At 47.6% G+C, this 16,094-nt stretch overlaps 2 protein-coding genes across 2 annotated transcripts in view; one reads left to right on the forward strand and one right to left on the reverse strand.

Annotated features, from left to right (window-relative positions):
- The window catches only part of LOC135808274 (UDP-glucose:glycoprotein glucosyltransferase 1-like), a gene marked incomplete in the record, with an annotated part of 33,086 nt that extends 20,719 nt beyond the window's left edge, over window positions 1-12,367 (reverse strand). Inside the window, 18 exon segments of the mRNA XM_065321441.1 lie at window positions 1-43; window positions 342-431; window positions 981-1,106; window positions 1,421-1,556; window positions 1,780-1,865; window positions 3,019-3,138; window positions 3,637-3,726; window positions 4,048-4,111; window positions 4,366-4,454; window positions 4,709-4,769; window positions 5,019-5,118; window positions 5,344-5,444; window positions 6,183-6,252; window positions 6,641-6,933; window positions 7,729-7,853; window positions 9,943-10,061; window positions 10,322-10,404; window positions 12,099-12,367. Of these exon segments, the coding sequence (XP_065177513.1) occupies window positions 1-43; window positions 342-431; window positions 981-1,106; window positions 1,421-1,556; window positions 1,780-1,865; window positions 3,019-3,138; window positions 3,637-3,726; window positions 4,048-4,111; window positions 4,366-4,454; window positions 4,709-4,769; window positions 5,019-5,118; window positions 5,344-5,444; window positions 6,183-6,252; window positions 6,641-6,933; window positions 7,729-7,853; window positions 9,943-10,061; window positions 10,322-10,404; window positions 12,099-12,241 (1,939 nt within the window).
- Window positions 12,368-12,530: 163 nt separating this feature from the next.
- Window positions 12,531-15,468, forward strand: LOC135808275 (ELL-associated factor 1-like). The gene is made up of 2 exons (XM_065321442.1): window positions 12,531-12,785; window positions 14,001-15,468. The coding sequence occupies exon 2, from the start codon at window positions 14,041-14,043 to the stop codon at window positions 14,929-14,931; it is 891 nt and encodes a 296-aa protein (XP_065177514.1). The 5' UTR covers window positions 12,531-12,785; window positions 14,001-14,040; the 3' UTR covers window positions 14,932-15,468.
- The last annotated feature ends 626 nt before the right edge of the window (window positions 15,469-16,094 follow it).

Below are 16,094 nucleotides of genomic sequence, written 5' to 3' on the forward strand. Positions count from 1 at the left end.
GTGACATACCTTCACAAGCCTCGATCACGGACTTGCGAACATCCTGCGTGACAACAATGCAACGTGTACAGAAAATGACATAATGAGAACGACCTTTAGTTAAAGATGAAGTTGAGTACGCAACATGCCATATTTTAATAGCCATAGAAATCGCAGATTCACATTCATTCTCCGTGAAAGAAAACATCCGTGATCAGTGTTATGAAACATGTACTTTGCCATCAACTGCCTATCATAACCATCTTGAACAGTACTGCTCTGTTCCTCACCTTAAATAGATCAGTTTTGCAGCATACAGTACAGTCATGCAGGTCAAACAGGTCAATAGAATATCAACATACCTTTCCAGCGGGCACTTCAAAGATCTGGCCATTGATCACCAAGCGAGGCACAGCACCCAGACCCTTGCGCTGGTAAAAGCGGTTCCCAAGCTGCAATGAGAAGGGAGCAGATAAATGTACCCGTATGTTATAGGGAAAGATACATGCCAAGATGCACTCCAACAACAAAAACCAAAACAAGAATACTGCAGCAGGACAATCACTCCTAGACAAGGTGAACGTCGACCAAGAGCGTAATAAGCCCAGTGTCCTGTGTAGCAATTCTTTCAAAATCACTTCACGAAAAGATCCCACATTGTGATAATCCAAAGTCAATATGGAAAAAATAACAAGCCCACAAAGTGGAAGGATGGTTTGATTTTTAGTTTGGTTGGATTTATTTAAAGTCGTACAACAAACAGGCATATGGGCGGCTAATTTCCTGACCAGAGTTGTGAAAACAAGGTCAGGATGAAAGCCAGCACCAGGCAGTAGACCAAAACAGACATACAACAGGACAAGCAGCCAGTTGATTTTTGTGATCGTTTGACAGAATGCTTGTTGTCTTTTGCAGTGACATGCGCCGTGGGTCAATACACATCTGCTATGTCGGGGATGGTAGGTGGATGTCACAATTACGGCACGCTCCATAGTCCTTACCCGTCTCATCTTGTCTTCGGCAGCATCGATGGCAAACAACTCCTCGGCATCGTCTTCGCCAAACTCACTCACAACTTTCTTGTAGATAGCACTGGCATCGAAAGGCAACTCGTTGCTGTCATAAAACTACAGAGAACAACAAGAATATATTCCATATGTTGGACGCTGTGCTGTATCAAACACTGGGGGTCATGTTCCACACAGCAGAAAGCAAAATGTGTGTAAGGCTGTGTCCACAATTGACGCAAGCTGCCACAACGTACACCACAGAAAGCATGAGCACGAGAAATCCATTGAGTGCGGACTTCAAAACATGTGATGTACGGGGCGAAAGTAAACATGTCCTATCTCTGCGTTTTGGCGTGCATCACATCCACACACTGGCACGAATCGCTTGCGGCAGCAGTATCAGCAGTGGCGACATTGACAGCGTGACTTACATCAATCAGCCACTTGAGAGCTGAACGGCCACCTTGGTTGGACTGGACATACTTGTAGACACGGGTCAGGGCTGCACCGGCATGCTGCTTAGCATCCACTTCACCGCCGCCACCAGCTACAAACAACAGGCCCATCCTGCACATAACAACACACACAAGTCAACAATGCTATCGTGAGAAAAAAGATTTATTAAAAAAAAAACAGCAATGGAAACACTGCAAGATAACCGGCAATAATATGGTGGGAAAGCAACCAGACAGGAGCACACATCCCACCACCGCAAAGCAGCCAACAGGGCATGGGCTGACATGCATCACCGCCCATTTAAACACATTGCTTGTAATGCTTGAGTACGCACCTGACGGGAGTCAGGTCCGAGAGCATTTTCTGCGCTCCGCGTAGCAAGCGAATGCTTTGCTCCTCCACAGGGTTGACACAAAAGATCTGAATGGGAAGAATAGGGTAAGCAGCAGCAGCAGCAGCGACAGTACATGTCATTACGACTACCGTGTACTCTACAATGTAATACAGTCAACTTTGCGCATAACGACACTCGGCGGGGCATCAGAAAATTGTCCTTATTCGCGAAGTGTCCTTATGCCCGATCTCATTATTATGCCACACAGTTACAGAGGCAATACGCTTTGGTTCTGCAAGAGTGCTCAGTGCCTGATTCAGGCAGAGCGGCGTACACAAAGGCACACAATAAAAAACCTTGGCAAATTAATTCCGTTGTGACTCAGAGTTTCATGGCTGAACCAATCATCAGACAACGATGTGACGTTCGTTGTCGGATGATTGGTTCAGCCATGAAACTCTGAGTCACAACGGAATTAATTTGCCAAGGTTTTCATTGTGTGCCTTTGTGTATGCAGTACAGTTAGATGAGACTTTGCTCTGGGCATGGAAATTCTGTCGTTATTCGCGAATTGTCGTTACAGTTGAACATCGATTATCCGCACATCGACTATCCGACCATTCGATTATCCGTAACAGTTTTTTGGGCGCACGTGCCGTAGAGTACGCACTGTGCATGTAGTGAGCCATTTAAAAAATACGAAAATTTTGAAAAGTAGCACTCTATTCTATTTACAATGTACATGTACATGTATTTACAGTGTGTTTTCTTATCCGGAACATTTGCCTTATCTGAACACCGCCTGACAGTTGTCTGCCCAGAGGTGGTCGGATAATCGATGTTCAACTGTATATCCGCAGTCGCTATTAGCAAAGTTGACTGTGACATCACATCACACTCAACACCACCGTTGAGCCCTTAGGCTGATGTTGGTGAAGTGATGATGAATGGTAGGCCTAAGAGAGCAGTGGTGGTATCAAGTACAAGGCTACGATGGCATACGAAATGGCACAGAACAAAGGGAAAAATCATTTAGTGATCGCTCTCGATGCCTGTCACATTCACCCTCCACTAAAGGAGTATCACAGACAAATACCCAACAATGTGTTGGATGGAGACTTGTGCAACTCAAAAATACACTTCCAATGCCACAGCAATCAAGTCCCCGAACACTTAATTCTCATCAAAATTTCATATCAGTAGATGTACAGAAAAAGCAGCAGATGCCCGGTTACTCACCACATTGAAGATGTTCTTGCGAATGCGACGCAGATGTCCCTCGGGCACACCGTAAAGCATTTGCTGAAGGTATGGTGTAAATGAGGCATACTCCTGGTCACCTTCCACGTTATTGATGTACTGCACAGGAATACAGCAGTAAGAGTGAACACGTATATGAATGACTCTCTCTCTCTCTCCCTCTCTCCCCCCCCTCTCTCTCTCTCTCTCTCTCTCTCTCTCTCTCTCTCTCTCTCTCTCTCTCTCTCTCTCTCTCTCTCTCTCTCTCTCTCTCTCTCTCTCTCTCTCTCTCTCTCTCTCTCTCTCTCTCTCTCTCTCTCTCTCTAACACACACACACACACACACACACACACACACGCAAGCACACACACACATACCTCCCTGGATAGGACAAGGACCGCATTCTTACAAATGGCAAATGAGTATGGGCTCCAGCTACCATGCACTCGAAAGCAGCACAAAACCAAATGTCCTACTCAAAGTTTCTAACAGCCAGCAGCAACAGCCTTCACAACTCATACTGTCCCCACAACACGCACTGTAGCTCCTAGTAACAACCACATGCTGGTGCTGCTGATGACGCATTCGACCACATGCAGTATCCGTGTGCATCTTACCTGTACTGCATCACCACGCATATCCACACCATACTTGCCACCCTGTGTGGGGTGTACAGAGATAGCTAGGGTGCGCTGAAGATCATCACCCTGACAAAGCAAGCAGCATAGGCACGGACAGTACAAACAACATAGAACGCATTAGTTGACAAGGTGTAAACTTCGCTTTGGACTACTCAGCAATATTCCACCACAAGTAAATTGAAGTAATGACAGCAAATCCCGCAACTTCCAGAAGGTGATGTTGCCAAGAAACAAGCTGCAGTATGTTGAGCATGACAGTCTGAGTTCTTCACTGCATGCACAGTTGCACACATTGCATGACAGTGTGAGTTCTTCACTGCATGCACACTAGCACACATTGCATTACAGGCTGTACTGTACTGTACTTGATGACACCATCAGACTTACAGTGATGCCAATGGAAGACAGTCCGTGCATAGCCTTGGCCTCTGACTTCAGTAGAGCAATGAGCCTTGATACACACACACACACACGCACGCACACACACACACGCACACAGCAGACACAAAAAATACTCAACAACCAATGCCATCAGGTTATTTTCGAACATAGGTGCTGAACAAAAAACTACCCCCACAGCCTGGCGCAGACCCCACTCAAATACAAACTGCAGCAGCTGCAGCAGCAGCAGCAACAGCATGTGGCATAGGCAACCAGTGAAAGTGCACTGCACCGTGGATATAACCGGCTTGACTGTAATCCTACCGGAATGGGTCCATGGCATCCAGCCTCAGCAGCATTCCGTTGATGAAGAATACTGACGAACCAGCATCCACACCATAGTTGGCAAGGATCTAAACAACAGCAAAAACAAAATCAATACATTCAAAAGAAGAAAGGTTAATAGTATTACAACAGATCAAATAGCCCGTCCATCACTGTTGTTTATAAATATAATGGAGAATGCGGCACAGCAGCATGGCACGTGTGTGCAAACAAGGGCTGCTAGTATGTTGAATGACCGAGTAATGAATTAGATCAGTCTGACAGACCCTAATATAGATTAGAAAAGTCAAGTGTGACACTGGCAGTTGCAAATATACAATACCTTCTGGTTGCTGGTGATTTCAGAGCGAACTTCACGTGGGACACGGGTTTTCGAAAGGGACCTGCGGAGAGAGGCGAAAAGCCGATACACACACACACACACACACACACACACACACACACACACACACACACACACACACACACACACACACACACACACACACAGATCATGGTAAGAATAAAGATTGTCAATACACTACAAAGTACAAGCCGAGTACTTCGGTACACCGCTGGCAAGAGTGGACAAGAAGGAAGGCATCAACCTGACTGTGCACGTGAGAAGTTGAACAATCATGCTAGTTGCTCACCTGGCAAGCATTGGGATATTCTGACTGATGTCACGCATCACACGCAGAGCATCGGTTGGCTCAGAACTCAGGATACGCTGAGACGCTTGGTAAGACAAATCTGCATCATGGAAAGAGGACGAGCAGTTATAAACATTACCTCAAATCCAAGCATTGATTGAGCGGTGCAGGGGAAAGTATTGGTCAGGTTGCAAACAGTATCAAAACACAGTAATTATGATCCGCTTGTCAATCCTATGTCCGTGTCTACGCATGTTAAAAAATATGCAATACAGCCGATGTATAGCATAGGGGGGCAGGGGTAGACGATGGGTTGTTGACCTACCTTGCAACTGCCAGACCTTGAGCGGGGCCATCTCATTGGTGCCTTCCACCAGGTGAGTGCGCAGCTTGCGCAGATTCTCGTGCTCCTCGGGGAAGCGCTTCCTGTGGGAAGAGGCACAAACTACTTTATCAGCAACAGAAATATATCTCAGCACATGAATCACTCGCTAGGTGCCACCCAAACAACAGAGAAATGGCAAACGTGAATTTAAAAATGACAATATAAAAATGGCATTTGAACAGAGGTAAGGAGACAAAATTTAATCACACAAACAAAGCAACAATGTGATTGGTTTCATTACTTGGTTACCAGCAGCTGTCAAACACGTTTCTAAAAAGCTTATGATCCATTTTCATCCAATCATAAAGAAGACATAACTAAGAGTCCATGTCTGAACTTTGTTGGTGTTGTGTTCTAATCCTTCACCATGGCACCGTGAATTGTACTGTATAAGCAGAAATATTCGTCTGGAATTTAATTTCGTCTTTTTCGTCCAAGGAGCTTTTGGACTAAATTAAATGTAGGACGAATATCGATTTGTCAAGAGTTTCTATATACTCTTATGATCCATGGGCGAAATTTTCAACCGGACGAACTCCTTTTCTTTGGAGGTGGACGAAATCATTGACCGACGAAATTGTCTGCCTCTACAGTATTCTTTTGCCCGTAAAAGAGGCTTAGGTCCATATCTGAACAGTGACAACTCCACTCATCACACAGTGACAACTCCATTCATCACACAGTGTCTACAGCAACGCTCTATCGATCCTAGCTTGTTCTCATTCCACAATTTCCTGGTTCACTATCCTCGATCTGCGGAGCACAAACAAAATACTAACTTGAGAACACCGAAGAGGAAGCCTTCCACTTCATCCTCATCATCCTTTCCCATGCTAGGTGATCCAGCATCTACATACAGAACACCACAGTAGCAGAAAGAACACTTGTGTCAACCGACACTAATGAAGACTTCGTAGTAATAGGTAGTAGATAAGCTACTTGCTTGGAGTACATGTTGTACTGGCATGATATCAGGCTACATGAAAACAAATGCAGTGCACAGAAAAGCGAGGCCCAACAACTAAAACAAATACATGTACACCCATACAGTAGAGCACCAGAAAGAGTGGAGACCTTGGATTTCCTACTCAGAATTGCATGGGACATAGAATTGATAGAAAACAGCTGACAAAATTGTCTTGCGCAAGCTTTCATCTGTTCTTCACATATTGAGAAAAACAGGTAACAATGCGAGTATCACTGGCTCAAGTCTTTTCACAAAACGTTGTTCACCTACCCGACTCTTTGACGGCGCTATCATCCACAGCTTTGTACTCGGTACTCTTGATAGCCAGCTCTACACCGTAGCCAGACATGCGCAGGGGATCGCGTGCCTCCAGGACATCGCGCTGCACGTAGTGACGCAGCACATAGCGCACGGCGCCAGCCTTGGCCTGGGGCTTCAGGAGCGCGTGGAACTCGCGTAGCGATGCCGTCCCCAGCCGGCCATACACCACAGCGGTCACCGGCGCGCCAGACGTGAACGGGTAAACGTGGTCAAAGTCGTAGAGAGACGTTGATTCAGACTCCCTGTGGGTAGAATAGCAGTAATACAGTGTATACACTATACTATAGTATAGTTTTAAATTACAGTGTGTAGTCTAGAGAGGCAGGCATGGTGACACAGAACACAGACAGTACAGATCAACTCCCCGGATCCCGCACACGTCCGTCTACCGGGTACTTTGGGGGGACGCATTGCCCTGGGAAAGAGCTGATTAATAGAATAACGGCTGTGCACATAGTGCAGGGGTGTTCTGAGTCTGACATACAGGCTGAGATTTAGGCACCATTCGGTCCCAGACCACTCACATCTGGGGAGTTTGTCTGTACTCGGACACACAGGGCATGCATAGTAAGTAGACTGATGGTGTACACAGCCATCTCTCCACATACGTCGTTCAGACACATGCAGACAGGCAATCAAAGGCAGTAACATATGCCGACGAGGGCACCAACTTGAAGTCCTGCAAAGCCTAAGTTATGGCGCACCAGACCAGTAACCAGGGTCCTTCTCTTGGCTTCTGTGCCAAGAATACCGTACACGTACAATCAAGTGCACTCAGCGAGTTGCAAAATCCAGATGGGATGGTGATCGTGCCAAAGGCAACAGTCACAGCGGGGCTGATGATACCACCACCACAAATGCAATGGGACTAAGGTATCACAATTGCCAAGCCTGCCCACACCACTCAGCAGGTACACTCAAAATGAAACCTCTGCACTCGTGTCTCCCAAGCCAATCCTCCCCGGGGAATATTTAAAAGGGTAGGACGTAGGAAGCCCATGCAGCTACATGTACAAAGAGCAAGCAGGCCAGCATACCCATCAGTGGTAGCAGTGTCCAAGGCCGTCTTCAGATCAGACACTGAGCAGTAATCTTTGCCATTGACGGTCGCAAACGTCTCACAGGACTTGGCAGAGGAGTCGTGCAAGTGCTCCTCGGCAACCTAGCACAACACGGTGACATGCACGCATGCATGCACGCGCGCGAGTACGAGTGTGCACACACACGCACATGCGCGCGCACGCACGCACACACGCATGCACACACACACACACACACACACACACACACACACACACACACACACACACACACATAAACGTACACACATACGTACACACACACACATACACACACACACACACACACACAATCAATCAGCCAAGCATAAAACTGATAATATTCTTCATGCATAGAGGATAGCAAAGACCAACTGTAAACTAGAGTACACACCAACAGTACACTGATGCTCATCCACAAAAACACTTTTCTTTCCTCCAACATTACTCAACTAATTTCCTTCGGACAATTAGCCACCGCTCTGAAGTGGTAACTTGAAGCTAAGAAGGCTTCAAGCTAAGAATAATCCTAGCAAAACAACAAAGCAAATCCACCAGTAGAAATAGGCTTGAAAGATTGGTTGTCACGCTGCAAGTGTGACAGTCATGTTATCCAGTACAAGCCTGTGCACGCAGCACGCACCCAATATCCGCGCATACGGCCCCAATATCCGCGCATACGATCCCAATATCCGCGCATATGGCCCCAATATCCGCGCATGCGGTCCCAATATCCGCGCATACGGCCCCAATATCCGCACATACGGCCCCAATATCCGCGCATACGGCCCCAATATCCGCGCATACGGCCCCAATATCCGCGCATACCGCCCCAATATCCGCGCATACGGCCCCAATATCCGTGCACATGCCTCAACCATCCGTACATACGCCCAACTGCAGGGCGTCAACACTTCCAAATCGTTCTCTCTCTCTTTCTCTCTCTCTCTCTCTCTCCCACACACTCTCCAGGCGCGTACGCAGGGGGGGGGGGGGGGGTTCCCGTTGCCCGGAAACCCCCCCAAATGTTCCAAACGAGCAGCGTTTTTGGGCATATTTTGGTAGGGCGCACGATCGATCTGGCAAGAATGCAAAACTTCAACAGATCGTAACTCAGTCAAATCTGGCTCAAATCCAACGATCCAAATATCCAGGTCGAATAGAAAACTCTCAGCTGTCGGTTGAAACAATTTGCGACGCGCTGCGAGCAATGTCTCCTGAGATAAATCGTTCGTAAGTTGAGCCGCGATCTCGCAATTTCAAAAGCGCGCAGTGCGACTCGAGTATCGAGAATTTGAGACTTTTGTCACGCTGCCTTGCTCAAATTTGCAGGGGCTTCACTTGTGATATTTTCAAGAGCACACAGCAACCAATTTGAAACTCTGCAATCAACAAAAACGAAATCGCTGGAGCAGGGCGCGTTTGGGCCTTTGGCCCAGTTTGGGGCATTTTTTTCGCACCGTCGCTGCACTCTACCGCTATAGCATATAGCGCTGGATATGTACATGGCTATACTGTGTCCTGGCTATCATGTTCGACCTCATTCCCTCCCTGGTACCTTTCCACTTCCAGGAAGCCTAAGATAATGAAGATTGAGTGAGTAGAACTGAAGTTATGATCCAAAGAACATGAAAAAATTGCATAATTTTGAAAATTTCCTAGGGCTCTTTAGAAAGGGTTAAAACGAGTCGTTTTTTGTGATTCGGTTGGAAACCCCCCTAGAGGTGACCCTGCGTACGCGCCTGCTCTCTCTCTCTCTCTCACACACACACACACACACACACACACTCTCTCTCTCTCTCTCTATCTCTCACATACACTCTCTCTCTCTCTCCCACCCTCCCTCCCTCTCTCTCTCTCTCTCTCTCTCTCTCTCTCTCTCTCTCTCTCTCTCTCTCTCTCTCTCTCTCTCTCTCTCTCTCTCTCTCTCTTCCTTGTCCATATGCACACTCACGGAGGTGAGAGAATAGAGTGCAATGCACATGCACATCACTATGAGTACATGAACATTCGTACAGTGCCCATATATGTGGTCCACACGATAGCCTGTTTAGTCCAACATAACCATATGCTCAGATTAACACTTGGCTCCAGATCATAGCTGTTCAGCACCCCTATCAATGTGCTTCCCCCTGGGGAGTTCTCACGGGGTACACCAAACAAGATTACAGCTACACGCTGATAAAGACTCACCTGTTGAAATGACTGCACAGCTGGCGAGTGGAAGCGCACCGACAGTGCAAAGCGAAGCAGATCAAAGTCAAGCTGGCTTAGGCTGGCCTTCAGAATGGCTATACCGTCGTCATACTCATCTGCACACAACAACAACAAAGTGGCATTCACACGCACGCACATGCCGCAACACAATTAATGGTTGGGTCGGTGGGGTAGCCTTTTCTACGGGTATCAGGTTCGGGGAATTGTCCACAGGTGACACAGGTACCCTGTTGGGCAGTATCACTATGGCAACACCATATTTGAGTATTGGCTATCTGTAACTGTTCACGTGCGTACACACACACTACTAGCACACAACAGGCGCAAATGTCTCGAATAATGCCAAATATCTAACCTTTGTCTGAGGCAATGCTGGCATCAACGGCAGCATCAACGAAGGACCAGAATGATGCATTGGATTCTGATGCAGCAAATTCACTGCAGAGAACAAGAGAGAGAGAGAGAGAGAGAGAGAGAGAGAGAGAGAGAGAGAGAGAGAGAGAGAGAGAGAGAGAGAGAGAGAGAGAGAGAGAGAGAGAGAGAGAGAGAGAGAGAGAGAGAGAGAGAGAGAGAGAGAGAGAGAGAGAGAGAGAGAGAGAGAGAGAGAGAGAGAGAGAGAGAGAGAGAGAGGGAGGGAGGGAGGGAGGGAGGGAGGGAGGGAGGGAGGGAGGGAGGGAGGGAGAGAGGGAGGGAGGGAGAGAGGGAGGGAGGGAGAGAGAGAGAGAGAGAGAGAGAGAGAGAGAGAGAGAGAGAGAGAGAGAGAGAGAGAGAGAGAGAGAGAGAGAGAGAGAGAGAGAGAGAGAGAGAGAGAGAGAGAGAGAGAGAGAGAGAGAGAGAGAGATAGAGAGAGGAGGTCAGCAATCTAGAACAAGGCAGCTGCCCTCGGTTGTAGTAAGATTCAAACTAAGGAAGGCTACTACGTTTAATTCGGTCAGCGTTGCCCAGTTGTCCAGGGTTCTCACTGTCTGTCCTCTGGCATCTTATTATAAGAAACAATGATGAAAACCTGCATTGAATGGTGCACGGAGTCCATCTAGCTCATGCAGCAGGGAATCAGCTGGAATTTAGCCCAACCAATCACCAGCCGTGTTCAGAATACAGTTTTTGTATTGTACTGTAATTAAAAAGAGAGGACCAAAGGTTTACAAGTTATGCGCTTTTAAACCTTCGGTCCTCTGTTTATAATTTCAATCCTTGGTTCTCCATCTGTGTATTGTATTGTATTTGTATGTATGGATTCTCCACAGGCCTTAGCCTAAACCGAGGGAGTTCCGTAGGTATGTGTCAAGGTAAAATCTTAATCCGTTACATGTACTGTACGTGGGTGTAGATGGGTTGGTAATCGAAAACTGGCAGTCCAATCCAGCCAACGGTTTGTCTAGGTGTACACCCAGTAGTTATACGGTATGTTACTGTACCAGCCGCACCGGACCAGTATGTGTACCTTACTTTGAACTGTATAGCCGTAGTTGGCTATAAAAACCCTGCAATTGCCACGCAGGGTGGTCATTGGCTACCCCAGCCATGTATTGCTTGGAATAAAACTAATCTAAACAGGTACTTGAGTGAATGCGTACACATGTAGACATCTATTGGTAATAGTGTCATTTCCAGTCACAATGCTCCACACAGGGGGCATAACAGTTTACATCGTCCCCCGATAAAAAAAGAACTGTGCCTGCCACGCCTGACCACGTGAATCACAAGTCAACACAATCATGTCTTAGTGACACGTATATGTATACGTATGTCAGTTGATTTGTGACTTTGCCTCGAACCCAGCCTACAAAGAACTGTGTTCGTTTCAGGGACGACGAATACAACTTTCATGATGACGCCTTTATAGAACGTGTGGTGTGGTGTGGTGGTAAAATTCTGGCTTTCCCTCCATTTCTACATGTCAAGTGGCGATGAAGTACAATGCATTGCAAACGTGTTTCCATTGTCTTGATCCAGCCAATTTTGAAATTAGACAAACGAACACGTCATCATTCCAAACTGTACACTATCTAATCCTTGAAATTGCTCTTGGTTCTTACATCTCGAGTCATGTATGGTAGCGGTATGGCTGTTTGGAAAATGGACGTGTGAATTAGGCCTGGTGTGAATCGGAACAAGGCTGTGAAACGTACCTGATTTCTAGCAGCAGAGGGCTTGAACGCCAATTAGCGTCCAAAACAGCTGTAATGGGCTTTACGCCGTCACCATCAGCTGAGCAGCAGGCAATAAGTCCCAGCACTGATACTGCCGCCACCAAGCTAATATACCGAGACATGGTGGTCTCCTCTTCCGAGATCCTCAGCACTCGTACAGACGGATCATGAGTTTCGGAGAAGTATATCTCGATCAGTCGAGTCGACTTCTTGAAAATATTCGGAAAGAAATTCTCTCTTCAATCTTTTTTTTACAGGGCTGGGTCGACGTCGATTCAGCACTTTCTCGAGCTTTCAAGCGTTCTATATCGCCATTTCAGTGTCCATGGTCACGCGCTGACGGGTCGCCGCGGCGCGGTGCTGCTGCCCGAGATCGAAATCAAAATCTTCGTTGACTTTTTGATTTGTGGCTTGAGTTGTGGAGAAAATAATTAGGCCTTGATTGTTTTTGTCTTGAAGATAATTAAATTTTGTTTGTAGCATAATCGCGACGTGTTAGAGAAGGCAATGTATTGTAGTAATAGCTGTGTTTATTGTGCGAGGGAATAGTATCTTATTTTCTAATGTTCCAGCACATGTGTTCGCGTTACTTTGCGGAGGATATTGCAGGCCACTCCAGGAGTATTTGAACAAAGGGCTACAAATCGCTACTAATCACCGATACAGGTATTATACCGTAATTTGTCTTGTGGCGAAATCCTATTCCTAGTCCCTGGACACATGTACTTTTAGATAGGTTGGTTAGCATATTCTCTGCTCCTCGTTCTGACGCACACACACGCACACACACACACACACGCGCGCACACACACGCACACACACCACACCATTGGACCATTGGACGCCCATCGCCGGAGGCGATGATAGCAATGCTACAGCAGAAGCCATAGCAACTTGTGCTGGGGTTGCACCATTCAACAGCTTGCAAGGCTGAAGAGTTGGCCGCCACTATTCAGCCTGGTCTACACCACACAGCTATGACACACCACACACACACACACACCTCAGACCTCAGACCTCAGACATGCCCATCGCGGAAGCGATGATAGCGAACAGCTATGTTAGACATAGCAACTTGTGCTGGGATTACACCATTCAACAGCTTGCAAGGCTAATGAATTGACCACCACACACACACACACATACACACACACACACACACATACACACACACACACGCACACACACACACACACACACACACACACACACACACACACACACACACTTGTACTTGCTCACTACCAGAAACTAGTTGCGTGTGTCTACCTGGGAGAGAGGGGAGCGATTCAAAAGGAATCTTGGAAAGATGACTCAATTGGCTATTGAACCTCTCAACGGCCGACCACCCCCTGAAATCTCCAAACTCTGGGTGGACTTGGAAATGATTTCACAAGCGCTTATGGGATGACCACACCTTTGACCCAGTTGTCAAAAGTTAGATGAGGTTATTTTTCTGAATGGACTACCTGCCTCAATTATGAACAAGAAAGTGGCCTGTAAGTGCCGTAAACTTACCGGGTAGGTTATAGCTGGTGTGCAGGATATGGATATTATGTAAGGGTACCCTAGCAGGTGTTAGTCATCTATCAAACCTGGATCTCTGCAGAAGTCTACAGCGATGGTGGAGTGCCGGTGCACGGGATCGCCATGTACTTTCTTGTGGGACAGTCTGATACTCGTGTCAGCCCATCCAGATACATGACTTGTACAACATTTACTTCCTCTGCTAATTTACCCGGCTCTGCATGACAATGCCAGTAATGCTGGAAAATCTGTTTGATTTGAGTCTGCATATCAATGATTTTCCTATACTGGCCGTGGCGTGTGCCTCCCTCCAACCCAATCCACTTTCTGTGCAATCCTGTTGTTCCGCTTCAGGTGGCAGTGACGCAGCGTCTTTGGTGTGCGGCGGTTGACTATGAGCTCTAAGGCCTCTGCGCCTATCCCATTGCCCATCGGAAGAGAAGTGCAGGTGCGTCTCGGTGACAGCTTCTTGCAGTCTTCCTCGCTCTCCTATCACAAGGTACAGTATGACTTCAAGCCGGCATCGTTTTCCTCACGTCGGCCAGGCTCCGTGGAGGTGGGCAGCGATCGTTCGGTGACAATGAAGTTCACAACACCGCAGTCTGAGTACCGGGGATCGACGCAGCTCACAACAAAGGACTGTGTCATGATCATTGAGCCCGATGGCAGTATCGTCCTAGAAAGGATATGGAGTAACGTTCGCGTGAAGCGAGCGCGTGGAGCAGCGGTCAAAGGCGGGCCCGGAGACAACTCCAAGTCTTCACTGCTGGATGGAGATGAGAATGACTTTATGCCGCCGGCGAAGCGTCCAGTTCCCGCTCATGATGCTGCGCCCCTGGCCGATGACGAAGAGAGTGATGACGACTGTGACTTTGTGACGGGAAACGAGTCACCCATGTCACAGCCGAGGGTGCCCGCTGCCGTGGCCATGTCCTCCCTTGCCAGCCAGTCTATCCGTGTTCCAACCATGGCTCAACCCCAACAGCAGCTAAGCAGCAGTGGAAGTAGCAGTGATAGTAGTAGTAGCGGCAGTGACAGTGACTCGGACAACTCCAGCTCATCCAGCAGCAATAGTGGTGGAGATTCATCGGACGACGATAGCAGCTCATCTGATGACTCCGATGATCTTGCCGGCCAGTTGGATCAGAAAATTGATCAATCGTATATGTCATCTGCCTCCGCTCAATCCGCTATGCCGCCACCACCAGCACTCAATAGACAGACATCAGGTAATCTTTCCAGTGACTTAGAAATGAGCGACACAGATGATAGTGATGGAGACTAGGGCTTAGAGTTGTTCTTGAAGCCAGTTCACCGTGTTGACGCTCCGAGTCGTTTGCCTCAGAGTCGATTTTTTATAACTTCCGCCGTCCACATTCTTGACACCATACTTCTTAGCAGTAGTTTTCATATCACTATGTACTTTCTTACATCATATAAATGATCGCACTGGCTGCATCATGAAATGTTAACTTATAAATCCACACTGGTTCTGCACAGATCTAATCCTCCTCTCCTTGACATGCAGCTTGCTTGGTAATTTGATGTACCAGCGCATCATGCACTTTTGCTTTTATGTGTACTTCTTTTTGAAGTGCCGACGTTGCCTCTTTTCTTTTTTTCATTTCTTGCCGTGCAAGTCATGCTACATTTGCTACCACTGCCTTGTAGGTCTGGAGTCGCATCTTGTACCGGACTGCCAGGAGCCTTGTCCGATACAGACCGACTCCATTGCACCAAGAGTACGTCTCGGCATTCATATTTATTCTGTAGAATCCCGATATATCAACTGCGACGTAAAACAAGTGAAATGGCAAACCAAGCGCTGGTGCGTGGTGTGTGTGCATGTGTGTGTGCGTGTATGTGTGTGTATGTGTGTGTGTGTGTGCGTGTATGTGTGTGTATGTGTGTGTGTGTGTACGTGTGTGTGTGTGTGAAAAAAATGAAAAGACCAAAAAGTAGGGATTCACTGACCAGAAAAAGCCACTTCATAGCTGCGTGGTGTAGACCAGGCTGAATAGTGGCGGTCAATTCTTCAGCCTTGCAACCTGTTGAATGGTGCAATCCCAGCACAAGCTGCTATGGCTTCTGCTGTAGCATCGCTATCATCGCCTCCGGCGATGGGCGTCCAATGGTGTGTGTGCGTGTGTGTGTGTGTGCGTGATCGGCCGCCATGGAATGCAACGCCTGATCAGGGGCCACTACAACTGGCAAGGAGACCATGGTAGACTGGGGGGGGGGGGGGGGGGGGCTGTGGGTCGCGGGCTTGAGTCAGTGAGTAAGTAGTAAAATACGTGTTTACTACTCCCTGGTTCGAGCCATTGCCAGGCAGGCACCATTCCACGAGTGGGATTACTAACCCACAGGACCCCACTCTTTCCGGGACAATGCGGCATTGCCCTACTGCCTACTGGTTAGGCTACTGGGGATCACACGTACCCGTGGCTC

The sequence above is a fragment of the Sycon ciliatum genome, chromosome 2 (assembly GCF_964019385.1).
Source record: "Sycon ciliatum chromosome 2, ocSycCili1.1, whole genome shotgun sequence".
NCBI lineage: Eukaryota > Metazoa > Porifera > Calcarea > Leucosolenida > Sycettidae > Sycon > Sycon ciliatum.

Excerpts from the sequence above, each read along its gene's own strand:
- LOC135808275 (XM_065321442.1), top strand. The coding sequence starts at position 14,041 with ATGAGCTCTAAGGCCTCTGCGCCTATCCCATTGCCCATCGGAAGAGAA.